The sequence below is a fragment of the Chroicocephalus ridibundus genome, chromosome 2, assembly GCF_963924245.1.
Source record: "Chroicocephalus ridibundus chromosome 2, bChrRid1.1, whole genome shotgun sequence".
Taxonomy (NCBI): domain Eukaryota; kingdom Metazoa; phylum Chordata; class Aves; order Charadriiformes; family Laridae; genus Chroicocephalus; species Chroicocephalus ridibundus.
Window position 1 is genome coordinate 25,242,134 of NC_086285.1, and position 27,994 is coordinate 25,270,127.

At 37.5% G+C, this 27,994-nt stretch overlaps 1 protein-coding gene across 1 annotated transcript; it reads left to right on the forward strand.

Moving 5' to 3' along the window:
- The first annotated feature begins 16 nt into the window (after positions 1–16).
- On the forward strand, positions 17–27,988 carry CFAP69 (cilia and flagella associated protein 69). Its single transcript, XM_063324800.1, has 23 exons — positions 17–169; positions 458–520; positions 2,446–2,511; positions 3,563–3,672; positions 5,621–5,697; positions 7,121–7,219; positions 7,926–8,075; positions 8,200–8,377; positions 9,352–9,475; positions 12,039–12,087; positions 12,172–12,293; positions 12,789–13,005; positions 13,866–14,030; positions 15,287–15,405; positions 15,862–15,980; positions 17,041–17,122; positions 18,104–18,296; positions 18,913–19,050; positions 21,280–21,356; positions 22,413–22,607; positions 23,518–23,604; positions 25,602–25,706; positions 27,812–27,988. The coding sequence occupies exons 1-23, from the start codon at positions 17–19 to the stop codon at positions 27,983–27,985; spliced, it is 2,862 nt and encodes a 953-aa protein (XP_063180870.1). The 3' UTR covers positions 27,986–27,988.
- The last annotated feature ends 6 nt before the right edge of the window (positions 27,989–27,994 follow it).

A 27,994-nucleotide genomic window follows, 5' to 3' on the forward strand; every position in this document is an offset into this window, starting at 1 on the left:
GGGCGGTGGCGGCACCATGTCCTCCCTGGCCGAGCCCCCGGCCTCACGGGCGCCCTCTCGCTCTCCGGCCCGCACCCCGGCGCTGTCGCCGGCCTCCGGCCCCTCTCGCTGCGGGGGGGAGCGGCGCAGGAACGCCTCGGATGCCGGCGCGGACCTCGGCGCCGTCCAGGTGAGCTCCCCCGCCGGCCGGGAGGCGCTGCCCGGCTCTGGCCTGGCCGGGCCGGGCCTTGTCCTGGCTTGGCCTTGCTTGGCTTGGCTTTGCCTGGCCTGGCCGGGCCGCTGCCTCGGGCTGAGAACAAGCCCCAGTTTGTGCTCCACACACAGCCTGGATTTACCTGTCCGTGGGTAGACTGATGTTGGTTCAACAGGATGCTTTTATGTTTTAAGGTTTAAGCACTTTTAAAGCACAGTCTAAAAAAAAAAAATAATAATAAAATTAAAAGTGTGACTTTTCCAGGATACACAGTTAAGATCAGTGGATTTGAATCACGTCATCAAACTACTTGAAGATTCAGACTCAGTAAGTAAGGCTGATACCTCATTATTTCAGTTGTGCAACTAGTAATGTGGCTTAGAAAAATGTTTTATACAATTACTTTAGTACCTGCCCTAAACAGAACCATAGAATAGTTTGGGTTGGAAGGGACCTTTAAAGGCCATCTAGTCCAACCCCCCTGCAATGGGCAGGGACATCTTCAAGTAGATCAGGTTTCTCATGACCCTGTCCAACCTGACTTTGTACATTTCCAGCAATGGGGCATCTACCGCCTCTCTGGGCAACCTGTTCCAAGGTTTCACCACCTTCATTGTAAATAATTTCTTCCTTCTATCTAGTCTAAACCTATTCTCTTTTAGTTTAAAACCACTACTCTTTGTCCTATTGCAACAGGCCTTGCTGAAAAGTCCCTCCCCATCTTTCTTATAAGCCCCCTTTAAGTACTGAAAGGCCACAATAAGGTCTCCCTGGAGCCTTCTGTTCTCCAGGCTGAGCAACCCCAACTCTCTCAGCCTGTTCTCACAGCAGAGGTGCTCCAGCCCTCGGATCGTTTTTGTGGCCCTCCTCTGGACCCGCTCCAACAGGTTCATGTCCTTCCTTTGCTGAGGATTCCAGATCTGGACCCAGTACTCCAGGTGGGGTTTCACAAGAGCAGAGTAGAGGGGCAGAATCACCTCCCTCAACCTGCTGGCCACAATTCTTTCGATGCAGCCCAGGATGTAGTTGGCTTTCTGGGCTGTGAGTGCACATTGTTGGCTCATATTCAGCTTTTCATCCACCAACACCCTCAAATCCTTCTCCCCAGGGCTGTTCTCAATCCCTTCATCCCCCAGTCTGTGTTTGGGATTGCCCTGACTCAGGTGCAGGACCTTGCACTTGGCCTTCTTGAACCTCATGAGTTCAGGCCCACAGGCCAACTTCTCGAGCTTGTCCAGGTGGTACTGGTTGCTGGGGCTACAGAACACAAAGCTGAAGTATTTGTACTGGTATTTGAATACTTCTTCTGAAGATGGTCATTGTAATAGAGAATGGAATCAATGATGTTTTATATTAAAAATATATATATATAACCCAGTGCATCCTCACACAGGCTCTTTTTAAAAAAAAACAACAAAACAAAACAAAAAAAAACAACCCCAAAGCATGAGGATTTGAAAACTAGATGTGCAAAATTTCTAGCTTATCTGGCTTATCAGAAACAAATCTGGCTTTATCTAAAACAAAAACTTGATTAAACATACCACGCTTGAAGTTAGTGTCCCTGCAGAGAAGTAGCTTGCGTCCTTTTTTCCCCCTTTTTGGTACAGGGCTAATAGAATAAGCTTAACGTCTGAAGAAAAATGTGTTGGATGATATTGTTTACAGCTTCTCTAGAGAGTATAAGATATATGATAAAATGCCCTTAGGATTCTGGGCTTGTAGATTCCTGAAACAACTTTCTGGCCTGCCTCAAGTTGCTGCGCTCTTGCCCAGCATGGAGGTGCTCAGAAGAGCTGGAATGAATGCTGCTTATCACTGACACACCCTGACATATCCTCACTTCACTTGTTTTCAACTTTGAATTTGCAGACCATTTCCTAGTGGTGGCAGAGCTCCACCCTAAGCCACTTAGACCTACATTTTTACCCATTTATGTCATGTGTGACATAGGTTTGGTTTTCTTAGTTGTCTTTCACAGAATCCCAAGGAATTTAAGCGAAAAAGCCCACGCATTTGAACAGAAGATAGTTTTTAAAAGCCTTTTCTGTTATAAGTGCAAACTCCATACTTAGAAATGAGGCTTGATCAAGGAGCTAATCCTGCTGCAAAGCACTTTCAGAATTTCATTGTGTCTTGTGATTTTTTAACCCGCTTTCCACTTTCATTTAAACTTGAAAGGGGATAAACATAAGCATTTATGTTCTAAGGCAAACTGCAATTAAAACCTGCTTTTCATTCTTTCACTTAAGAAAGATTTGGAACGAGAGCAGCTGAAAACTCTCAAGAAGGTAGTCAAGCGTTTTGAAAATGGGCTTGTATCCTTTTTGCCAGTGTAGAATTCTAAAGTTATGGTATTTTATGTATGATAATAGTCTGACTTTTCAGCAAAGCATTTTATGATGTGCTGTGCTTCCACATGGAGAGCAGCGATGGTCCACGAATATTCTCATCATTCACCTTTTTGTGGGCACATAATCAAGGTTGGTAGGTTAGCAAGATTCTTGGATGCTGGATTCGTTTGCTACAAAATTCAGTAGAGGCATCTCACCTGTACAGTGGTTGAAAGTGTTCAAAATGTAATTAGTGCTCTTTCAACTCAGAGTAGACAAGCATAGTAATTGTCACTACTTAAGAAGCAGCAGATAAAATAGCAATGACTTCCAGTGAGGAGACATTATAGAGAAAAATAAAGTCAGACTGATTTTCAACACTTTTTTTCATATTTACAGTACAAATTGAAAGGCTTCCAATAATTGGAAGTACTAGGGAGGGTGTGGGCATATGGAAATACAGTTCAGCTAATTGCCACAGTGATTTAAGCTACCACATTACTTCACAATTGAGTTGTTGCTAAGTACTTACAGGCAGTTTCTATGAGTCAGTGGATTGGTAGTAACTTCTCAGTCTCAGTAATCTGTTCAGTTTTAATCTTGTGCCTCTGCCCTAAATGAGATAATCTCAATATGTGTTTGGGTCCAGATTTTCAAATTTTAATTAGTCATTTGGGACTAGAGTGGAAAACAATTCAAACACCTCAAGGCTGTCTCAGAATTTAGATAGGTAAGTCTGACACTGTGATGTAAAAATTTTTGATCCTATATTTTTAGATATTCAGTGCTGAACTTCCATCGAATTCAGCTGATAAGAAAGCTGAATCAGATTTGCAAGGGTTGTACTTCTGTAAAAGTAAGGCTGCTTTGAAAAGCCTAAGTATTGACTCATATGCTTCATTTTAGACATCTAACTTTGAAAGCATTGGCCTTGTTTTTTCTTGGTTGTGTCTTTGAAATATGATGAATACAGTTTTCAACTTCTTATTCTGATTCGTAGCAGTACAATATGATTTCCTTAACTTTAAATTAAAAGCCCCTTAAGGATTTAGAACAAATAATTGAAATTCTTAACCTGTGTGCAGAAAAAATGAATGAACAAGAAGCTTTCACTGAGCCTTTATGTGAACTTATTAAATTATGCGGGTAAGTACTTCATCCCTTCTTTTAGAGATTTAAACAATGCTTATTAACATGTTCATACATTTTCTAAGGCAACTGACATATCCATACAGCATCTGTCTGCAAGGCATCTATATCTGCAAGGCATCTATTATATCACCCTTCCTTTTCATGAGCTGTTTTCCTTGAGTTCAATTTCCGTTGGCATGAAAGAGGAACTCATTTTAGCAGTTCAGTGTCTGTGGAGCTACATATTACGTCATTCAAAACTGGATTGTAATTGTCTCCAGCTTGCTTGGAAGCAAGATTCCCCAAGGTGTCTTAGTGCCTGAGTAAGCTGTTTGGGGACTGCTGGCCTCAAAAGATTCAGCAGCTAGCTCTTCCTGAGGTATGTTTTGCTGTTTCAAACAAGCTCTCTAAGTAAGTTTAAAAACCTGAGGTGACACAAAGACATTTTAATACCTGAAGGTAAGCTTTATGAAATGACAAGCAGAAGAGAAAGATCCACAATTGGAGGATTTAGGGGTTGTAATTACTTTTAAAGCATATTTCATGAACTTTTGGGCATCTTCGTTGTCATACTGTAAATTATTTGTAGAATAGAATTTAGGTGTTATCCATACTTGTCAGTAGTTTTCTCCTCCTCGATAATTTAAGTTACTTATGGAATGCTTGTAACTACAGTTACTCCTGTATTTAATTATAATTGGAGAGAATAAGGAAGAGAAAAATTATGTCAGACAGAAAATGAGTCACATAGTAAACCAGATATTCAAATAGGTTTTTACATAGCTTCCTCTCATCTGTTAGGTTTAATAAACTCATAGAACTCAGCTGAATCTTTTAGTTCCCAGAGCACCATCAGTTGTACTGCTTTCCTTTGCTGCCACGCAGTGGAGAATGAGAAAGTATGTAATGAAGTTCCATTTTCTTCAGTGTCTGGCAGAAGCGTGACAAAACTGAGAATGAGTGTATAAAGTCGATAAAAAGTAGTTGTGAGTAAGACTTTTCGTCTCTTACAGCAGTTCAGCAATAATTGTGGTGTCTGCAATGAATATATTTTGGAAGATTGCACCTTTGGGTTTTGCCTTGGAAATTCCCCCACAATTCATTACTACTTCATGCGACAAAGAGAATCCTATAACTAGAGGGAAGGGCTGTTATTTAAAATTTCCTTTCAGATACTAGAACTCCTGCAGTAAAATTTTCCACTCTTTCATAACTGCTTCTGTTTACCTGTCTTGTTCTCACTTTTTTTTCAAGGTCTGTTTCTTTTTTTTTTCCCCCCATTTATTCCATTATTTGCTCTCGCCTTTCTTTTTCTCTGGCAATGTTTGCAGAGGTAAACCTACCGGAAAGCTGCTTTTACACCACGAGCTGCAGAGACCTTAGCCTAATACTGTAATGTTTACTGTTAGAGAATTTTTAGCACTTACATGTTTATGTCATATCTAAGTACTTTGCAGATGATATTGAATATTTCTTAATATCCTGTTTTTAAAAATAAATATGTCGTTGGGCTATTTGGAGTCAGTTTATTGGATTTATTTTTATCCATTTCAAGAGGTCTTGCCCAGGACTATGATCCTTTTTTTCCATCTCTGCACATGTCTATGCATAGTCTAGCTCTGCAATAGCCTGATAGTGCCTAGGTTCCAGGATTTAATCTTCCACATTTAAATGACATTTGTTTATTCAGTATTTCTTATTGCACTACATATGAATTATGAAAATCTTATCCATGAACATGTATCACTAATTGCCAAAATGTAATTGCCAGATTACAGAACAGGAACTTTCAGTGTAGAATCAGCATTGTAAAGACTGTATTTGTCCTGGGAAAAGTGTCTTTATTTGCAAAACATGTTAAGGAAGAAGAGAAAAGCTATGGAGCTTTTCTGGTGAGTGGATTAAAGTGTTCTTCTGCAGGGTTTTAGGCATAGTTGTAATATTTTTAAATTTCATTTTGCAGGTTACCATTTCAAAAAAAGAAATCATCTGATGAAGTAAGCTATTCTGTGGCAGTTTCAAAATCCATTGCACAACTGGGTGAGTGTAAACTGATATGCCACAATAAAATCATTATTATGCCATAATAAAATCAACTGTATTAGTAACGTGATTTTAATTGCTTGTTACCTCCTCAGCAAATGTAAGTAATTTCTTTCAATTATTCATTCAGTCCTCTGTGCTTTTTAGTATTAGAAACCATTCTTATTTTGCTGTGCAGCTAACCTGCAGATTAGCTAGCAGAATTACCTATTTGCCAGTGTCAGAAGCTATGTGAGATAACTTTATTAGTACAGCTGAAGAACTAAACCTGTCTATAGACTGTTTCATTTCATTTTGCTCTGAGAAACTGGGGAGTTACGATAAACACTGAAGCCTGGGATGAAGGGAACCTTTATCCTTCCTGCTTTTTTTGAAACCAAGTGGAAGAAACAAGTGAGAAACAGTAACTCCTGACTGCTAGCTCAAACCTTCAAAACCCAAAACCCCAAGACCTAACACCTAAAAAGGCAAAATACATGCCAATTTAGTGCCGTGCCTTACTAGGAGTAGTAGTTCCTGACTTCAGCCTCCTGCTGCATCTGAGCCGTGAGCTTGTATCTTTCAGAAATCTGTTTTCAGAGAACTGTTGAGGAAACAGTGTCAAAGTCATGTCTTAATGACACTGGACCTTTTAGTACCAAAATATCTTCTTATGACCTTGCATGTCACATTTTTGATTTTCAAAGAAAATATTGCAAGCACTGTAGGTCAAAAAGGATTCAGAATAGAGCAGGAGTGATATATCAGCTCACTTTATGGTAAGATTTAAATGGTAAAGAGATAGCACAATCAGCCTGTCACATATGAAAAAAAGATTATCTTTGAAATGGGTGAGAAAAAAATATTTTTAGAAGTCTTTTTTTTCACAGGTCCAAATAGATAGCAGAATGGCCTCCTGGTTTCGGATAGTTCCAGATTCTCTTTAGAGTAGCATGTCCAAAAAGACACTAAAATCTAAAAGATTGTTTATATTATCTATGTTAGGCACTGGTAGCTCTCAATGGAATATTCTTTGTCTTGTGGGAAAAGGATCTCTTTCTGTGCTCCCTTTATGTCATATCATGTCTGCTAGAAGAAGAGTTTCTGACATGGTAATGATGACAACAGCCTAGTGTAGTAGCTTGCTTCTGAATTCCACAACTTCTGGAATAACATCCAGTCTCTTATAAGGCTCTGTAGCCATAAACAGAGGTGGTCACTTTTTGATTAACTTTATGCTACTCCACCAAGACCACTTTGTCCTCTTCAGTGTGGTAGTCCTGTCCCTTGAATGTTTTATAATGAAACTTTGCATGAAATGACAGATTTGTAGGGGGTATGACTAAAGGAAACACTAAATACTGTGAATAGATGTTTTAAGATTGCTTTCTAAAAAAATTATAAACTTTTTAAATTGCTTTTTTTTTTTGGTTTCTGACAGGTTATTTGATGAGGGTGCCAAGCTCTCAAGTTAGAATACAAATCTGTAAGTGTATTGTTAGCTTTTATAATACGGAGCTACCGAGAAAGCTACTTTCAGGTAAAGCACAGTATTTTCAAGTGTCAGAGTTTATGCTTAGTTAAAACTCATTTCACTATGTACATTATCTGCATTTATTGATCCTGCATTTCATGTCATTTAATATATATATTTTTAAGCTATTTAAGATAAACTTTACTTTCATCAGGTAGCATATATAAATATAAATTTATTTTCTTGGTGCTTTCCCTTCCCCCATAATTCAGTAATGAAATACAATTTGCATTTGCATAGACAAAAGTAAAAACAGGGACACATGAGAAAGTCAAGCTTATAAATCAAAGGTTGGATTTGTGTATTTTGAGTAATACAGTAATAAAAAGCATTACTTCTGTAGTGAATAGACTACAGAAGAGAACTAGGTTCTCTGCACCAACAATTTACTGCGTGACCTGAAGAAGGTTTTTCACATCTCTATAACCCTGCTTGTTCTTTCATTCTGTAAATTCTAGGAAGCAATTAATTTGTTTATATTGCATTTTAGTCTTCTTGAGGATAAGTCTTCTGAATATGTTTTAGGCGCTATTAATACTCAGATATAAGAAAAACAGCTCTTTGTTTATTAATTTTTTTTTCAATTGGTCTTATGACTAAGGAAATATGATACTCAGTTCTCAATCCGTTCTTGAGAAAGGATGAATGTTTTATGAAGTAACCAAAATTCTGCATATTTACTGCATTATAACTAAAGCTATTGTATGTGCAGGTTACCAGCCAACAAGTGCAAACTATAAAATTCAGATGGCTGAATTAGGAGGATTAGCAGAAACTCTTGTTTTGTCACTAGCATTAGTTGAAAATCAACTTACTGAGAAGTTGTGGGTACTTAAAGCTCTCCAGCATCTCTCCAGCTCTGGTTAGTATAAACAGTTCTTTTAACAGTCTCATTACCTCTGTTCTTAGATCATTTGTTCTCTGAACATGCCTGAAACAATTACTGACCTACAGGGAATTAATTATTCAGATTTTCATAATTTCAGGAGTAAATTGCAGACTTATGATGAAGGCCCAAGCAGCTAGCAGACTCTGTTTGTATCTAAATGGTGTTGATCCCTCAGGACAGCTGGTGTTCCGCTCCTCAGAAATCCTATGGAACCTGTTAGAAAACACCTCAAAGGAAGAAGTTATTAATCAGCTCAGTAGCTTGGAATGTGTACAGTAAGTACAGGGAAGCATTTTATGAGTTAGTATTGTAATTTTGGAGACATCAAAAGCATTGCTATTGTGTAGCATTTTGTTTGAAATGAATCGAGAGAAAATACAAAAGGGGAATGGGGGTTTCTCATTAAGTCTTCATTAAGTTTTCAGTATTAACACATCAGATTCTCCAAAATGGAAGCACTACTGGATCAGACCTCGTAGCCAAGCAGCCCATGATTTAGCCCCCTCCGGCATCTGTTTCTGTTATCAAGTTAGATGATAGCACTGTGGCCAGGAAATGATATATAACACAAGAGTTGTCTGCCAGGTAGCTTACAAACTGAGAGGCCAAGGTCCAGCTAAAAGCACAACCAGTCAACTCCAAAACTGTTTCATTGCATTACAGGGCAATAGGGAGGTCAAGGTGCTGTGCTGCGTAGTGCAGGGAGTGTAGCCCTATCTATGGCTTTGGATGATGAAAAAGTTAATTGCACCATTTTCAAGCTCGTGCTCGGTAGGCCAGTATTACTGCATCGTTGAAATGCTTATGTTATAAAATTAGTAGGAAATTCTATGCTATGATATACAAGGCTTAGTTTTAGATCCTCTGCTGGAGTAAATAACAGGTTCTCCCTTAGCGCGTTACAGTGGTTTAACTATTTGGGATCAGACCATTTCTTCTCAATAATCATTCAACAACATCCAGTTACATGCTTGAGTAAATATTATGTCTTAATAATAATTTTTAATTAATTATAACACATACAGTGGCAGGTGCAATTTGTAATACCTGCACCTTGTGTATATGCTTAATATGGATGTTCAGTGGTACACATAAGAATCCATTTTGTAATAAAGTTTCAAGTTATTTCTTTTGCAGTTAAACACTAAGGCTTTGAAAAATATGATGCTGAATGAAGATTCATATACCTAGAGCTGTCTAAAATTAGAATATGGAAAGAAAGATAAAATGCGTTTCATTTTCTTTTAAGTGCTCTGAAAGATGTTTTTGTAGACCTTCTCATGCATGGTTTCCGGCATTATGATCGTCAGCTACGGAATGACCTCTTGGTGATTGCCACATTACTAGCTGAAAACCCTGCAGCACCTATGATTGTAAGTATCTATAGTTATATTCCAGAGACTAATAAATTCTCCTTTGCTATTGTATATTCAGTATTTTTCCCCATTAAGGTTCTAGTATTTGTTCTACTCTGTCTCCAGTGCCTTCCACTTTCTTAGATTTGCTGAGCAAGAAACCATTTTTCTTTCTGCAGTTCCCCTTATCTGAAAGAGACTTCAAACCTGTAGGTGATTAGCCTGGAGTGCTAGCATCAACCTTATTTAATACTTAGGAAATTACACTAACACCATTAACGTGCTAAAGTTAACATTAAATCCTGTATTCTTGTAGAATTCTCAGATGTGCCATTCTCTTACAATGAGTTTTGCACTAAATCTCATTTGTTGTTTGAAGATGTAGGAATACAGGCTGTATTCAGATGGCACAAATTCAATTGAAGTATCTGTGCCTCATAACCAGGAACAAGAAGGGTCCTCCAAAAATCATCTCAGAAGCTCTAAATAAGATACAGAAAAAATAATTATTTAGATCCAGTTAATAGAGGCACATCAGTTCTTTCTAAGACTAGGTCACATAAATGTAGTCCAGAATGCACTACAATGACTTGCCTAAAAAGTAGATGACTCATTCTTCTGTAACATTCCAGAATTTTTATGAGGAAACTGCAGAGAAATTAATAGATGTTAATATTCTTTTACTCTTTTGTTTTACAGTTGAGATTTAGAACTGTAAATGAAGTTGTGACATACATACTGAATAATTAAGCAATCAAATTCCTATAGATCTATTGGCTGTTCAGGAATGGATTACTTTCAGGAAATTAATTTCTCAACTTGAGTAGAAGTTTCACAATTGGCTGTATTACTAAATAGTTTTTATAGTGTGTAATGAAGATTACAGATTTTTCGTTCAAGCTTTCCATTTTATCACTAACCATTATGAAATGTGTGTTATACTATTGCAGCAACATGTGTGATATCTAAAATATTCAAATTATTTATCTGGCAGTGGAAAAGGGCAGTTTTTCCTACAAGATAAATAACTAGGCCACATTATTTTAATTCCCTATACCAGAAGGAAGAAAAATTGTTTCAATGCAAGGAAAAAATAAAAATGTTTTCATTGAGTTTCTGTATTCTCAGACTCCCTAGAGATTTTACTTTACTCGTGGAGATAAGCTACAAGGTATAAATATCAAGTAGACAAAAATGTTAACATTACCATTGAATCCTGCCTTGTAGATAATACCAAAGAAATTTTCATCAGAATGTTCTCTTTTTTTCGTAATATACTATCCAAGCAACTTCAGAAAAGCCTTGTATTAACGTAATTCAGAAATCAGCACAGGAATCTGGGCCTTTGAAAAGGAAAATTATTTTCTTATCACAAGTAAACTGGCAAATATATGTAAAGTAAAGCTTATAATGATATCAATTATGATTATCTCTGTGTTAGAACAAAACTGTCTGATAATTCCTTACTAGTTTCCATCAGAATTTAGTACTGCACTAATCAGCAAGGAGAAATCATTAATAAGTCTTAATATTGTTTTTTTTATTTAACCAATTTGCAATGGCTTTGTACAGAGAATATAGATACCATAGAGACAAAAGTTAATAGGCCATATAGTTGTGTACTTCAATATTTTATTTAAAATTACTTTTGCAATATTTTTCTGATTGTTGAAGTCATTTGGGTGCGTGCTAACTTCCAGAGCTAGACCAAACAAATCTGAGCCCAGCTTTTTGAGGATGCATCTAAAAAGTCGCTGCAAAACTAATAGAACCGCTTGATTTCTGTGAGGATGTCTGTGTAGTCTTTTGTGAACGCTGCTCCTGTTGGGAGCTGGTGGAAAGCTCTGTGGTGGCTTTACCAGAGTACTGAGGCCAAGCTAATGTATTTGTTGCTCAAGAAGAGCAATGTCCTGGTAACCATGGCTTCTAATCACTTCAGAAACAAAGCTGTTTTGCCTCTAGTACGCTGCATAGACACCCCCTGGCCTTAGTCCTATCCGTAGTTATATTAGGCATAATTGTCCTTCTGTTTTCTCTCCAAGAGCTGTGAATGACAAGATTATATTTTCAGAATTTTTAACATGTAATATTTGTAAATGCCTGTTGCTCATACATGCAGTTTTCATGTGCTTACTTGGAAATGCACAAGTATGAAGTTGAATATTCAGTGTATTAGTACACACAACTGAAGGCACAAAATTGTACGTACTGATGACCCTGATGTATAAACTTACACATGCATAAATGCATTTTAAAAAACACAACTCTAACAGTACTGAGCATACGGTTTTCTTGTGAGGTAGATTATAGTACTGAATACACGTGTTTGGGACTTCCCCATATGGGTTCAGACTTGTACTGAACGAGACATGGGTTTAACTGATCGTACCCTTAGGACTGTAGTTAGTATTGTACAATGTCCAAATGGTTGATCTCTTCTTTGATATAATTCTGTTTATTCTGCCATAGGATACATTAAAGTCTGTGTTCTGAAGAAAAAAGCAAACCTAAAATTAAATCATAAGTCTTAATTTCACTGCAATTTAATTTAATTAATGTATGTTTTTTGAATGCCTATTAGGAAAGTGGATTTACAAAGCTGTTAATAGTACTTGCAACATTTACTGAAGGTAAGAGATTTCATACTGCATAATAATACTATTTTTACTTTTAGTTATGATTTTTTTGTAACTTATCTGCAATTTCCTTCATAGTTAAAATTCCCAATCCCTTGGTAAAAGGTCTTAAACTTACCTACTCTTATGAGGACTTCGAGATGAAGAAGTTACTATTTAATGTAATAGGAGTCTTATCTAAAGACCCATGTGCTGTACCGGTAAGTTGTAACAGAACACAACATACAGTAAGTGCCGGGGGGGGGCGGGGGGGGGAGGTGAAAAGAATCGCAGGAATATTGTTTAGCTGTCCATCTGGCATAGTCCAGTAGAATGAAATCAGCTGTCTTCAAATCAAGCACTTACTTATACATAGCTTCAGACCAAGTCCCGCTGTTTGAAAGCAGCATACAGTTTCTTGTTTAGAAAAGTTACAAACCCAGATCATGCTATAAAAACTAGCTGACAAGTGAACGCAAAGCATTATTGAAATACATGTGAAGAACATAATAAAGTTTAACAACCCACAGTCTGTGGGAATGCTACAGAATATAAACAGAATTTGTCTGTACTTGTAGCATTCATGACACACTTTCTCAATAAAAAATAATTTTCTTAGTGTAGGACAGATAAAGTTGACTCATTGCTTTAGATTTTTCTTATTTGCATGTGAAACCTGTAAGCTGTCTCTCTCTCTCTTTGTCTTGACTCTGCAGCTTCTCAGTGAAAATGATGTGATGCCAGCTTTGCTTTATTATGTAAAACCAAATCAAAAGCCCGGATTTCATGACTGGTCGGCTGCCCAATATGAAGAATTACAGCTTCATGCAATTGCTATTTTAGCTTCAGTGGCTCCCTTTTTAGTAGATAAATATTTGTCCTGCCAGGCGAATACGCTTCTCCTTGTGTTTCTAGAATGGTGTGTAGGCCAAGGTCAGTAGACGCTCATGGCTTTCATAAACAGTAACCTCAAAACACAACTCAGCTTTCTTTGGCGGAAAGAAAAATGTAAAAATCGTGAAGTCAGAATTACTCTTTTTCAATAGGTCACTTAGGAAACTGTTCTTTCTAAAAAAAGACCATCTTTTTTTTTTTTTCTACTGAAGGGATAAGTGGATGCCCCATTCCCTGTGTACCGCTGTATTGATATTCCTTCAGTTGTGGGCAGCCACACATCTCTACTGCCTGTGTTTTAAGCTTTTCAGAAACACCTATTGTGGCAACAAGTCCAACCAGTAATTCCTGCCATGAGGCAGGATGCCTAAACTCAAGCTTAGAGCTGCACACAGTAAGACAGCTTCTGGACTAAAGCTGTCTTTGGCCATCAGCTAAGAGTATGGGCTAAGCGAAAAAATGACTAACTGCACCCAGTTTCATGGACTGGTTTTCTGGCGATGGGTAGTTTTTTGTCATAAAACTGATAAGTTTTCCTAGGAAGAACTTTTCATTTGGGTCTAATGGAGATCAAAAGGTTGATATTACATGTCATTCTAGAGGAGATATTTTGAGTTTTTGAGACTGCTTTTAATGTAGTAAGGTTAAAAAAATTGTAATAATTTTAAACGTTCACCAAAAACATGCCTTTCTTATGAATGTAAAAAGTATAGCCTTACACAGAAAGGCTTATTACTCGATGGTTTTAAACAAGAAGCCTTTCCAACACTAAGGGATTTGGTTTGTTTGGTTTTAGGCTGCTTACACTGCTAAGCCTTTTTTTTCCTTTTCCTAAGCACATTATTATGCTGAACATACACTGTCTGCCAAAAAAAATATTCATTGTGATTGCTCCACAGATCCTTTCTTTGGTCAAGGTAACAGTTTCCATGGGACAGGTGGTCGTGGCAACAAACTTGCACAAATGCGCTACAGCCTGAGGGTGCTGAGATCTGTTGTGTCCCTTTATGATGATGCTGTGAACCTTAATTTGTGTGACCAGGGAGCAATTAGCCAGCTACTAGGTAAAGCACAGTTTATATTGCTGTACTTAAATTAGTGCATTTCTGTTGACACTAAGAACATTCATGCTTTTTTGTGTGCTGTGGTTTTAATGCGTTACTCTGACTGTTGAAAAACCAAAAAACTAAAACAATTAATCCAAGATGTAATTAATTTGATTTTGAATTTTGTTACACTTTAACACACAGAATTGAAGGAATTAAGCAAAACAGACAGCTGTAAAAGCCTAGGTGTATGATTTCAGAGTGAAAACTGCCCCTCCTCTCGTTCATTGTACTGCATTTGTTACATCATGTTTTCATTGTGATAGCCCCTAGGAATTGCAGCCATGAGTCTTGTTCTACCTAAGTCTGTTATGATGTTGCATTCCACAACTCCTCTTTCTTTAAAGTAGAAGAAAATTAATAAGACTTTACTTTTATATGAATAACATTATGAAGAATAAAAGCAGAATAAAACTGCTTAACCATTGGTCCTGCAATTTAGAGCATTTTCGTGTTCAGTAACACGTACCTACTGTTACATTCTGTCACACACTGGTTTAAGTTCTATTTGGATATGGTTTAGTGGGACTTGGCAGTGTTCGGTCTATGGTTGTACTCTATAGTCTTAAAGGTCTTTTCCAACTTAAATGATTCTATGATTCTATGAATAATTAAAAGTTTCCAGTACTCTGAAAGAATTATACTGGGAGGAATAAATAGGTAAGATTCTTTGGAATTCAAAGAGTATGTTCTAGTAGAAAGCCTAGAAATAAAAGATCTTACATCCTCAGTTGAAAATTGAACTGAATGGGATCTTTCACATAGTGGTTTCAAGGCTGATTTTCTCAGCAGTGGTGGCATTTTAGGTCTCTCCCACATTCCCACTGTCAGTACAGATGTTTCTGAGGCTGTACAGTAGAGCAAATCAGTAAGTTCTTTGCCTTTTTCTAAGAGTTGCTTCATTCAGATCGGTTCCCTGAATCCATTGTACTGGCACAATACAAGGGGCAGCACAGAGACAGGAACAAGGGCCTGGAGTAAGGAAAAAGTCAGTGCAAGCTGCTATCGTTAACTGTCACCGAGAGTAAAGTCCATGATACTACAGCATCAGAGTGCTGTGTTAGAAAACACAGGAGATAAAAACAGATAGCATAAGTAGATTCCTTTTAAAATCTCTTGGTGTAAATTTGATTTTTTTTTTAAAAACAGCAGCTGTAATAGAGTTCTGACATGTGTATAGGACATTCATGTGTATAAAATATATTCATTTATAGACATCCTAAAGTATGCAGCAAACAAATCTAAAGAGAAAGAAGATGCCATTCTATTGGAAATCGAAGCTGATATATTATTTCTTTTGTCTGCACTCTGTGAAAATGATCTCCACAGAAAGGTATGTATCTTTCTGTCTTGTCATGTGCAGAAAATGTCAAAACGTGGTATATTTTCATTTATAGGATACTGCTTTTTTATTATTCAAAAGCAAATGTCAATTGTAGTTCATTGCTAACATGTCAGGGCTGATAAGTGCTTTCTGTGACAGTGACAGTTAAAATGCAAAATCACTCAGAAATCCACTAGCAAGTGTCTCACCTATTTAATTGCTAATTTACATAATTTTTAAATGACTATTTGAAAGTGTGTTAACGAATGGAATTAGCAGATTGGAAAAACTGAAGATCTCTTTTTCTTACATATATCGTAAGGAATATATGCTGCTCTAACAAGTGGGCCAAATTAATTACATTATAAATATTTAAATTTTTCAATTTCCTCTGTATTTTCTTTTATATAGCTATTTAGTAAATATTATTTACGGAACATATTGCTTTAATTAATGTTTCAACAGGAACTCTTCAGCTATGAAGGAGTGGATATACTTATCCCATTCATTCAGATAGATCCAAAGAAGTTATACAGCGGATTAGGCCATAACCGTCTCCTCTTCACTGCACTCGACTGCTTGTGGTTAGTAAAGAAGTATTTTAGTGGCAGTAACTCCTAAAAATGGCAGATCTTGTATTTTAGGTCTGCAGTACGATAGCTTTTCTCTGCACATATAAGGCCTTTTTTCTATTTAAAATGTTTTAAAATCCTTCATACAATTTGACTAATTAAAAATGATACAAAATAAACAGAATATTTTGCACATATTCCCTTCTAAATAAGGGCTCAGTAGGACAGCCTAAGCACCTACATAGCAGTCTAAAACTTTTGAGAGAGGTGTATGGTTAGAGTCTTTAAATAATTTCACAGAAGTAAACAGAAGGCAAGGATAGACCAATATTGGCTAAAAACTGTGTAAGTAGCAGAAGTAGTATTTGCAAACTGTCTATGTATTGGACTAGAAATTTTTAAAAGATTGCTATCAGTGAACACCAATACATAGGAGGATAAACAAAAGTTAATTTGCTTTAAGGCAGAGGTTGATAAATATATAGAAATTCAACTGATGCGTTTGTCTGGGAGAAAAGACTGGGTTCAGTGATGCAGGAAATCCCTTCAGTTTCTGTGCTAATGACCGTAAGTGAGGAAATGAGAGAAGGAAGCAATAGCTCTATGAATGTTGGTTTTATGATCATTTTAAGCTGGGAGAAGCAAACACTGTTGCCAAAAGAAACAGTCTTGCTTGTCTCACCCCCTTGATTCTGCTGGCAGAAATATTCACACAGCCCTGCAATAAGCCAGATCAGGGACATGATCTAGCTAAATTTTAGCCTCTCTTACTGCATTAGTTTTAGTTGAAATCCCTATTCTAATCCAATTCATTGTGAACCTGCCAAATTTCTTGGGCTGCTGCAAGGGAGGTGTGCCACCTGCAAGAGAAGAAAGAGCAGTCAAGTAGGGTATATTTAGCTATACAGTGTAAATGAAAAGGGATGTGAAACATGATTTTTCTACTCCCTGAAGGTATGAAGCATGTCGCATACAAAATATATTTATGCAATTCAGTAAAATAAATGAGATGTTTGTGAAATGTTCTAAAGCATAAAACTGTTTCTGCACAGTGAAATTATTTCTGTTTAAGGTCCTGTGTCATTGGATGCTACATTGCAGAAGATTATTTTCTTGAAAAACAGGGCATTTTTCTCCTTCTGGATTTGTTGGCAGTAGGTATTCTTATTATTGTTGTTACAGAATGAAAGAGCAGTAAAACAACATGGAAAACTGCATATTTTTTAATAGTATCTCCTAGGACTATTATAATACTTACAAAAAGACCAGTGTATGTAATTCCCTGAGATAGGAAGATAATCAAACACCATGATATCCACTCAGAAATGATTGGACAGATTTTCCATGTACCTTTTTTTTAATAATAAGTATTTGAGAGAGGGAGTTTTAAATTTACCAAAAATACACTCTTTTTTAAAAGAAAACCTAAACTATGCTCTTATTTCAGACGGCATCTCTGTTTAGAAAAGCACTTCAGTTCTTCATATTGAAGTTAGTAAGAGCAGAGTTAGTATACACTTCTAGGCTTTAAAAGTTTTGATGTTTAAAGTTACTTCGTACACATATTTTGTATGTATAGCTACTTCTATGAGTCTTGGACATAGAGCTGGCACAGGCATTTCACCTCTCACAACATAAACACACACCTTCCTTGTTTCATTCCCTCCTCATTCTTGCCGGCCTCTGATGCCCTGGTAGTCCGAGGCTACAGACCTTCCCCTACCCTCAGCTGCTGTCAAAAGATCCGGCCACAAAATAGAACAGGTGCTGTGTGGTACCGCTCAGGCACTGCCTTCGGAGTCTTTTCTTACAAAAATAAATCTTGTTAGTAGTACATTCTCAAACATGTAGCCTGGAGGCACGTATTCAAAACCAGTTCTATACACACAGGTATGCGCATCTTACATGATCCTACACTCATTCCACTCATATCCCTTGATTTATAGAACTTCTCATGGCAGGATTCCAGAAACTTGAAAGATTTACAAGTTTATACACCAGTTTTGTTCAAATAGTTGTGATGAAAAGCTTGCAGTTACTTGATTACATATTACATGATTTCTCAATTTTTTTTAAGGTAGACATCATTGTCTTTCTAACAGTTTAAAACATTTTTTTGTTTTCCCTTCACCAAGTTAAAGAAAAAGAACCTGAGCAATATAATTCTTGGAATCTTGGTTGAATTTTGTGACAACCCTAAAACCCTTTCACACATCAGTACCTGGCGAGGGGAGAAAGATCATACAGCAGCTAACCTCCTAATACAGTTATGGAGACAGGAGGAGTTGGATCTAGGAGTCAAACGTGATCAATATGGAAGGCTTGTTGGTAAGTCTTATGTTGATTGTAAAACTGTGAGCAGTTCCACTGAATAAGGTAAAACAAAGACAGTATTTGCTTTTGCAGTCTGAAGCCTGATGAAAATATATTACAATACTTACAGCTTTATGCTGTAATTCTTACCAAACCCAAAATACCTTTTATCTATTTCATTAGAGTCCGGCCACGAGATGGCATTTTCTACATTAGCTGAGAATGAACCGGGTAATGAACAGAGCCGTGACTAGGACAGCCCGAACAACTTTCCTAATGCTGGACAGTTAAACTACTTAATTTTTTCCACAAACGGCATTGTGTGTTGTTATATGTTGTAAAAAGAAGTAAGAAGAGTCCTATGGTCTTGTAGATCTTTAGTCATCTTGATTAATATTTCCTGGCCCAAATTATGTTCAAACTCCTGGCCAAACTATCAAAATGATTTCCATAGCATACACAAAGACAGAACTGCCTTCTTTTGGAGAAGGCATCACAGAGAAGAATATGTCCGTAGCTGTATGTTAAAGATCCTCATGCTTCCTTACATAGATGGCATTTCCTCTAAGTTTGATAGCTTTGGGAACACCTCTTCATTCTTCACTCTTGTTTTGTATTTTGAAATTATTAGACATGAAGAGACCTATTGCTAGCAGCTTCCAGAAACAGCAAGAGGTCATCCCCATTCCTGCCAACTGTCCCAGCTTTGCCATCATGGAAGTTTCAGAAAACATACGGGCAAAACTTTATTCATTATTATGCAAGCTAGGTAAGCCAAGTGAATTGCCTTGTCAGTGTCATATTTGTCATCGAACTGAACTTGTTCACTGTCAATCAACAAAGTCACCATGAAAAAAAAATATCAAAGGAATCTTTCGAGATACATCAACACTCTGTTATTAATAGATGCTTGCTCATCCTGTTCTTAAAAGTCCCTGTTGCTGGGGATTTCAGGACTTCCTCAGTAGTTTGCTGCCCCTACCATTAGGGAGAGTTTTTCCTAAAAGTAAACCTAAAGTTTGGTAGAAATTTTCTGTAATTTGTTTTACCCCACATAATATATCTTTCACATATTTTAACATTTTTACATTTAATTTTATTTCCCTACATTAAGAAATGCTGCTTTCTACAGATGTTACTCACAGATCTCATTTTCTAGCGTAATGTCTAGTTGTTCTCCTTGTTTCTTTCTTGAGTCTTTCCAATTGGTTCACATTCTTCCTGATCTGTACTATCCCAAAACTGAATACAGTACTCCAGCAGAAGCCTCGCAGCCAAATAGAACTACATTCCTCATCTTGTAAATAAACATTCTGACATTAATATAACAATTGCTATATTCACAGTGGCATGATACTGTTTGCTCCTTTGACTTAGGATCTTATACAGTCATCTACCATCCTGGATTTGTACAGATGACTATTCCTACATTTAGAATTTTTTATTTGTCCTTACTGAATTCTGTGGATTTAGATAATTTTTCAGATTGGCAAGATTAATTTGCATTCTAATCTTTTCCTTCAAAATGCTGCAGTGTCTCTTAATTCTATGTTGTTTGCATACAATATGCGTACAGATTAGACCCTTGTCTAAATAAAGTCAAGATACATGATAAACTCTTTCACATCTTTGAGATTTCTTATCTGGCTGTAGGCAGAAGCTAAGTCGAATGACATAATTTGTTTTTACTAATTCATGTTGGATGTTAGTGTTTTCACTGTTGCCACTTAACTGCATAAACATTATTTGTTTAATTATTTGTTTCAGCCTTTTTTCAGGAACTGAATTGAACTGATATTCTCTGGCTTCTCCTTTTCCCCTTTTAAAAATAGGCATTATGTTTGTTTTTTCAAGTCCATCCTCCACAGGTTCAAAGATGGTCAGTAACTGTTCTGAGTTGGCTTCAACCAGTTCCCTGGGTAACCTAGAGAACCACCTGGTTTGAAAACATCCTATAGTTTCTCTAATAAACTATAGCCAGTTCTTCCTCTGTTGTAACCCAGGTTCTTACTAATTTTTATTAGTGTTAATTATGTTAAATGTTGGACCACAGCTAAATTCTTTATTAAAGCAAAAAGGCATAAGATTTTGTTCCAGCTTTCTCCTATATTCACATACCTCTTATGTTAGTTATATACATAGTAACATCTCCTGCAAGTACTGAAATGGCAGGAAAGTAAATAATAAAAAAATGGAAAGATTTTTATAGTCTTTTCTCAGCATCTTCCTCTGACTGTAGTCATGCTCCATAACAGCCTATAACATGATGATCTAGAAAACTAGTGTTAATTGGTCTTTATTTATGGTATTTCTGAACTTCAAAACATGATGCAATTATACTTTGGTAGATAGATGCTACATTCCCAGTTACCACACAGATGGTATGATGAAGTCCGGAATGAGATTTGATAGACTATATGGGGTTTGAGGCATAGTCTCAACGACCATACTTCTTTACCTTATTCTTTTACATGTATTATAAACATATTTTTTAAAAGGTGGAGTTGTTATGCTCAAGGCTCAAATCTGTGAGATGGAGGAGACCCTCATTACACAGTTTTGAAACAAAGTACTAGAGACCTCGTAATACAATTCTCCTGTTGGCTACTTCGCAGCTAAAGCAAACTCTATTTGTGCTGAATTGCTTCTTTAGTAACTATGACCTGTGGGCTCAACTGTTTGTCTGCTTTGACAGAAGATGAAACCCTTACCACAAAAGCATAGCAAATGCAGTACTATCCTGGCTTTCCAGGTGATTGGAAGTTCACTGGAGACACTCATAAGTAAAGAGTTAGTATAGAGTGACTTTATTACAGAGAAAGTAGGTTTTTTATCACAAAAAGCCTGCTCAGGATTAGAAGAGTGACTGACTGGTGTACGTGTGATGAAGATTTTGCATGTGATTATATGACAAATAAGATGGAATCTTTTTTAGAACACTATATTTTAAGATAAATTCATCATGTTGTTAATACTGACATGATTAATATTCCTTTAGGTTTTGAAAACTTACCTGGCCTATCTGCTAAGGATTTTGTCACACTTGCTATCATACGGCGTTATATTGACTTTAAAGTGAGTATTGAGGAAGAAAATATTACTGCTGTATCTGCGTTTGTAAAAATAGCAACTATATCTTAGGATACAACAAACAAATAAACCTTCAAAAGCTGTCACCTGTGTCATAAGTCACCTATAGTTTCACAGAGTGTAAGCCAGTATTTACCATCAAAATAAACAGTCCCACTTCCATGATTCCAGCATTCCCCAGACTCTTCCTTTGTACTGCTACAAATGTTTGTGACTGCATAGAAAATAAGACTAGAAACCAACGCTGGTTAAAAATAACTCAGAAAAAAATAGTTTTCACTGTTTGACAGCTCAAGAAACAGGAATGCACCAAGATAGGAGTAAGAAACTGGGGGCGGTCTAAAGAGTAGGACTACCTCTTTGAGCAGTAAGGTCAGTTGAGGGTGAGGGGACGCAATTTGCTATTAAAAATGACATTAAACATGCTTCTGATAAAAGGTTTTTCTGTGCTTTCCCATCTTCGTACCCACATGCAGTATCCATCCATGCTGTCAAAAGTTAAGTGTGATGTGCCTGTAGGAAACAAGAACAGGATAACAAGCTTTGTGGGAGCCATCCTACTCAAAAGATACTTCGGTTTATGGCAATTTTCTGCTTAGGAACAAAGTCTGTGAGAGCTTGAAGTGTTCAGGAACTAGCAAGACTGGATCTTTAGTTGATAATTCCAGCTTCTGTTTATGTCTTGTGTTGCAGTTTGCCCTGATAATGTGCACAATTTGAGATTTTACAGAAGAAGCCAGTAGGACACAACACTTCGCCCTTGTGATTTGGTATCTTGTAGCTATCTGTATTTCTTCTGAGTTTCTATAATCATCAGCATTCCTGTTACTGCTCTGTGGAGCCAAGCTTGGGCTTAGAAAGGCTTAGGGAGGATTACCATGAATGAATTTGGCACAGCATTACTGAAGTCTAACCTTGCATTAAAATTCTGGGAAGTGAAACAACAATAAAAAGAGAGATTGTTGCTCTATTATATTTTGAAAAATTGGAACTGAAAAAAGAGATAAATATCAAATAGTGTGGTGTGTGTTTCACATACAGGTTGGAGAAGTTTGGAATGAACTGTGTGCAGAACTAAAGGAAGAATTCAGGCCTGTTGGGTTGGATGAAGAAGCCTTGAAAGTTATTTCAGAGGTATCAGAAGATACTGGAAGAATGGTTGCTGCTCTGCAGACTGAAGTGCTTGAAAGTCAACACCACCAAGAAATCCAAGAGGAGCAAAAAGCATATAAAAAGGTAAGGCAAGGAGTATTTAAATACTTATTATATAATGTTGAGAATTCTGTATGTGTAGCCTGCTTGAAGATATTTTAATCTGTCTCAGCAGTAAAATTTTAACATTAAATTAAATTAGGTTAACCTCGGTTCTCCCAATTTGTATAATTTTGCCAATATTTAGAAAGCAACGTGAAAAAATGAAGCAGTATCATCAGTGATGCATCAGCAATGGTGTAATGAGAAATGATCATTATCTTACTAAAAGAGTTGCACCTGTGTTCATCTGTAGCAGATAACAATTTAAAGTACCTATTAAAACTACATCTTCATCTTAAAATGAAATATAAGCCTCCGTTATAAGCTCCCTTGGCTGAATATTCACAAAACTTCATTACTTCATAAACTAGTGCTTTGTGCTTCCCAGCATGCTGAGAGTGAGCAGGTATGGACATTTTCCAGCTTTGGTTATAAGGCAAACATTTGGCATTTTTGCTTATCTATTGTCTCATCCTCTCCTGTTTCTGAGAAGATCTATTGGTCCAGTTGTCTAAAATCTCATGCTAGTGTTTTTGAGTGACTGTCATGCATTATGACGCCTGCACTTTTGTCACTAGAACTGGTTCCACCTCCGTTATTCAGCATTTGAGAGTGAGAATATACAGAAAGTATTCCTGAAAGAGTTGGGGGAAAATTGGTTTGCAACAGAGAAGGTAACCCTTTTTTTCTGTAAAGGCAGCGCATAAGTGAAGTCTTTAAGGGACAAGTACATTACTACAACATTATCATGCAACCTCAATTGAGGGCAATAAGCGAAGGTAACTGAAGGGGCATAGGTGAACATACTATCCAAACAGCAAAAGCAAAGAGTTCAGAAAAGCTCAGGAGAATAGGACCATGTGGCATCTTGTAAATCTCATTTATATTACAGATCCAAGCTATCCATAAGCAGAAAGAAATGGTAAATAAATCTTGGGAAAACTTCTTGACTCGGACATCAAACTATGAGGCACTAAAGGTAAGAAATCTGAGTCACACAGCAAAATTTACACTCACAGTGTAGTTATAATAATTGGGAAATTCCGAACACATTTCTTAATGAATTACGAGGATATCCAAAGTAGAAGTTATAGGAAATTTTATATTCACGCAGACATAGAAAAATGAACCATAAGATGTATTGGCAAAGCTACGCAAGCTTTGATTCTTCTGCTCTTCTATGACTTTATGATTCTATGATTTGCTCTTCTGATTACAGTCACAAATTGGGGATCAAGATTGTTTATGCACTTGCAATTGGAGGGAGGGTGTGTGTCTGTATGTGTGTGTATGTCTGTACTACCACTTGTTCTCGTGGGAGACTTCGATTTACCAGATGCCTGCTGGAAATACAATACAGCAGAGGGGAAACAGTCTAGGAGGTTCCTGGAGCATATGGAGCCGTTCCTGACACAGCTGGTGAGTGAGCAAACTAGGGAAGGTGCCCCACTAGACCTGTTGTTTGCAAACAGAGAAGGACTCATGGGTGATGTGAAGGTTGGAGGCCGTCTTGGCCATAGTGATCATGAAATGATAGAGTTTTCAATTCTTGGAGAAGTAAGGAGGGGAGTTAGTAGAACTGCCACCTTGGACTTCGGAGGGCAGACTATGACCTGTTTAGGGGGGACTGCTTGACAGAGTCTCTTGGGAGGCAGTCTTGCAGGGCAAAGGAGTCCAGGAAGGCTGAACATTCTTCAAGAAGGAAATCTTTAAATTTCCTCAGTGACTGAAGTTTAACTAGCGGTCAGTTTTGAGTGATATTCCTGAGTTAATTATAGGGTTGGTACTGTTTAACATTTTCATTAATGACTTGGATATTGGATCAGCATGCAGCCTCATCACATTCATGCATGACGCTGAGCTGGAGGAAACAATCCATATGTTGGGAGGTAGGGTCACTATTCAGAAGGACCTTGACAAGCTGGAGGGATGGTCTGACCAAAAGTTCATGCAGTTCAGAAAAAGAAAATGTGAAGTCATGCATCTGGGATGTATTAAGGTTGTGTCGTGGTTTAACGCCAGCCAACAACTAAGCACCATGCAGCTGCTTGCTCACTCTCCCCTGTTGGGATGGGGGAGAGAATCGGAAGAGTAGAAGAGAGAAGACTCGTGAGTTGAGATGAAAACAGTTTAATAAGTAAAGCAAAGGTCATGCACGTGAGCAAAGCAAAACAAGGAATTTGTTCACTGCTTCCCATTGGCAGGCAGGTGTTCAGCCATCTCCAGGAAAGCAAGGCTCCATCAACATGTAATGGTTAATTGATAAGACAAAACACCATTGCTCTGAATGTGCCCCCCTTCCTTCTTCTTTCCGCAGCTTTATATGCAGACCATGACATCATATGGTATAGAATATCCCTTTCATCAGTTGGGGTCAGCTGTCCCGGCTGTGTCCCCTCCCAACTTCTTGTGCACCCCCAGCCTACTCACTGGTGGGGTGGTGAGAAGCAGAAAAGTCTGTGTAAGCACTGCTCAGCAGTTAACTAAACTTCTCTGCACTGTCAACACCGTTTTCAGCACAAATACAAAACATAGGCCCATACTAGCTACTAGAAAGAAAGTTAACTCTATCCCAGCCAAAACCAGCACAGGTTGTTATGCATCAGTACAGCCTGGGGACTGACTGGCTGTGTAGGTGTGTACTGTGTATGGAGTGACAAGCGGAACATGAGGCAACAGTGTGCTCTTGTGGTGATGAAGGCTAACAGCATATATGGCTACATTAGAAAGAATATATCCCGCAGGTCATAGCGAGTGGTTATTCCCTCTCGCCCCTGTGAAGCCCCGTTCATTTATGCTGTTTTCAGGTCCCCAGTACAAGAGAGAGTCACAAACCAGAGGGAGGGTACTTACAATTAAAGGCCAATAGAATTATCACATTAATTTTGTCATTTTGTTTGTATATTTTCTAACAAGTGCAAATGATACAATTCATTCTGAGTAAAATAATTTTGCCTTTTTTCTAACTATCTTTAGAAAGCAAAAAGGCTTCAGGAAAAATCAATAGAGGCTTCCAGATGTAAATCGAAGACTCAAAACGGAGCAGTCCATTCTACTGATATTAAAGGCCTTGGTACAACAGTAAGTAAATAAATAATTACAACAGTAAGTAATGACACTGTTATATTTTCATTAATATATAAGTGGTTTGGGGGTTATTCTGACTGTATATGTGCTGCTGCTGCCGCCTCTTCCTTTAATGATGTTTATGTTGACAAGCTCCAAGTATGTAAGAAAGAATCTGTATCTCATGCAAAGCACCACTTCCCCTTCTGACATATTCTCAGACAACTTCATAGTTGGTCAGAATGAGATTCGGATCTGCAAATTACTCATAAAACATGTGGGCAAGATGGCCCCTATGCTACTTGACATGTACCTCTTGTGGGACAGCCTTTCATTAAAACCTTGCTGAGGTCAAGACCTCCTTCATTTATTGTTGGTTAAATCTGTGTGATCCCTAATACATTGGAAGAGGTGTCCTTTGTCAGTAAACGTGTTCCTGGCTGTCTGCAGATAAGTCAGTCATTGCATCTGCAGAAAAGATTTTTTTTTTTTAATTTCTATCAGTTCATTGAAGTGTGAGAAAATAAAAGCCATTGTTAAGATCTTATTCAGGTGTAACAGCATATTTAGACGTTGAGTTTTGACAAGTCGGTGTAAGACACAGGAGGTTCTCCATTACAGTCAGTAACTGCTTTTGAGCTAACTGGGTGATTTCTGTGGGTGCTATGGAGGATTTCAGGGGGAGGGATAGCTTCTTGGTTGCTTGTAAGTTACTCTTCCATGTAAGGAGAAACAAGGAAGAAAAAACATGACGTGCTGTTTTCAAACTTACACAAAGGCAAGAGGTTGTATTATCATTGGCTCTCTGTCATGAATAAGTAATGACAACTAAGGTGGCTATATCCTGAAAAAGAAAAGAAGCGGTTCATGTTAGATGTGATGAAGAAAGGAGAAGCTTAATAGGAAGCAAAGGGATGGTCTCAGAGTGCTGGACTAGGATTTTTATAAAATTATCTTTGCCCTCAACTTCTGAAGGATATGGAGGGACACATCTGTGAATGCAAGACAAAGTGGGCTGGAAAAATTACTTAGTTACGTGCATATATCAGTGAGACTGTTAATCAGCAATATTTTGTAGAAAGTATCTGAAAAAATTAAATATAAGCATGAGCATTCTGGAAATTGTTAGTAGAGAGAAATACATTGTTAGGTTTTATTGTGAAGACTTGGACCTCAAGCCAAGATTACTCATTTCTTTGGAGGGAGAGAATTTAACAAGAAAATATCTTCGTGGCTCTATAATCAACATTTCAACAACTGTAGACAAAACCAAGGAAAAGCTTAGTCCATTTTGCAGAATAAGTGTATTTAGAAAACAAACACACATCGGCAACATCAGATACAATTCCTTGGGTACACTGCTTGTAAGAATTACAAATGACAGATATGGCTGGCAGTTTTTTTCATGGAACAATCTTCTTCCCTCCTCTCTGCCAAAGGCTCTTAGTAGTGAGAGATGAACATAAAACTAAGATGGTTGCTGCAAACCAGTCAAGGTCAAGTAATCAAACATATGAGCCACATGCACTCAAACAGTTGCATTATTTGTTTTAGTAGGTCATGGTTAGAAGATAGAGGTGTCATTCAGGGATTTTTCTTCAAAGACCTGAACATATTCAGTATAAAGAGTAGTAATGAGACTGGAAAGTGTATGTGTCACTCAGTCTTGGAGTTTTTCTGGAGCAGTAGTTAGAGGCAATTGCATTCTGAGAGAAACAGGGTCTGTCCCCTTTTCTTTCTTTGAAGTATCACTGTATACTGAAATTCTGAGGACAAAAACTGTGGCTGATATTATATACAAATCCAAATAACATTGCACTGCAAACTTCTATTGTAATAAAGGCTTCATTTTCTTTTCCTCTAGTCATAAAATCAGACACAAAGGCAGAAAAGCGGAGTACATAAAGGTACCTGCTGAAAAACCACTCTGTCTTTTCCTTTGTACTGATGGGAACAATTTGTGAATTTAGTATAAAGGATGGTCTGAGTGGACCTCGGAAACCTCTGCATGCATCTCCACCAGCTGAATAATATTTTTGAAAGACAGTTCATGATTTAACTCTCATCTCATTTTAAATGCTAACAAGAATGTCAAGCAATGCATTTATTTTGTTTTTCAGATTGGATCTGGTCGCTTAGTAACTGTTGAAAGTACACCTCAATTAATTGGAGGGCCACTGGCTGTTACAGACCTTGCTCATAGAAAGCCCTCTGTTTATGAAGGAGCCTTGAAAAACATCAAAAGAGTTAAAACGTTAGACTCGGTCAACAAAGATTCGGTACCTGTAGAATAGATAGTGTTC

What these genes read in the sequence shown, in the direction of transcription:
- CFAP69 (XM_063324800.1), top strand. Translation starts at nt 17, where the DNA reads ATGTCCTCCCTGGCCGAGCCCCCGGCCTCACGGGCGCCCTCTCGCTCT. An exon ending in CGGACCTCGGCGCCGTCCAG is followed by an intron (nt 170 to 457) that starts GTGAGCTCCCCC and finishes TGACTTTTCCAG; the next exon opens with GATACACAGTTAAGATCAGT. An exon ending in AGTAGCTTGGAATGTGTACA is followed by an intron (nt 8,378 to 9,351) that starts GTAAGTACAGGG and finishes TTTTCTTTTAAG; the next exon opens with TGCTCTGAAAGATGTTTTTG.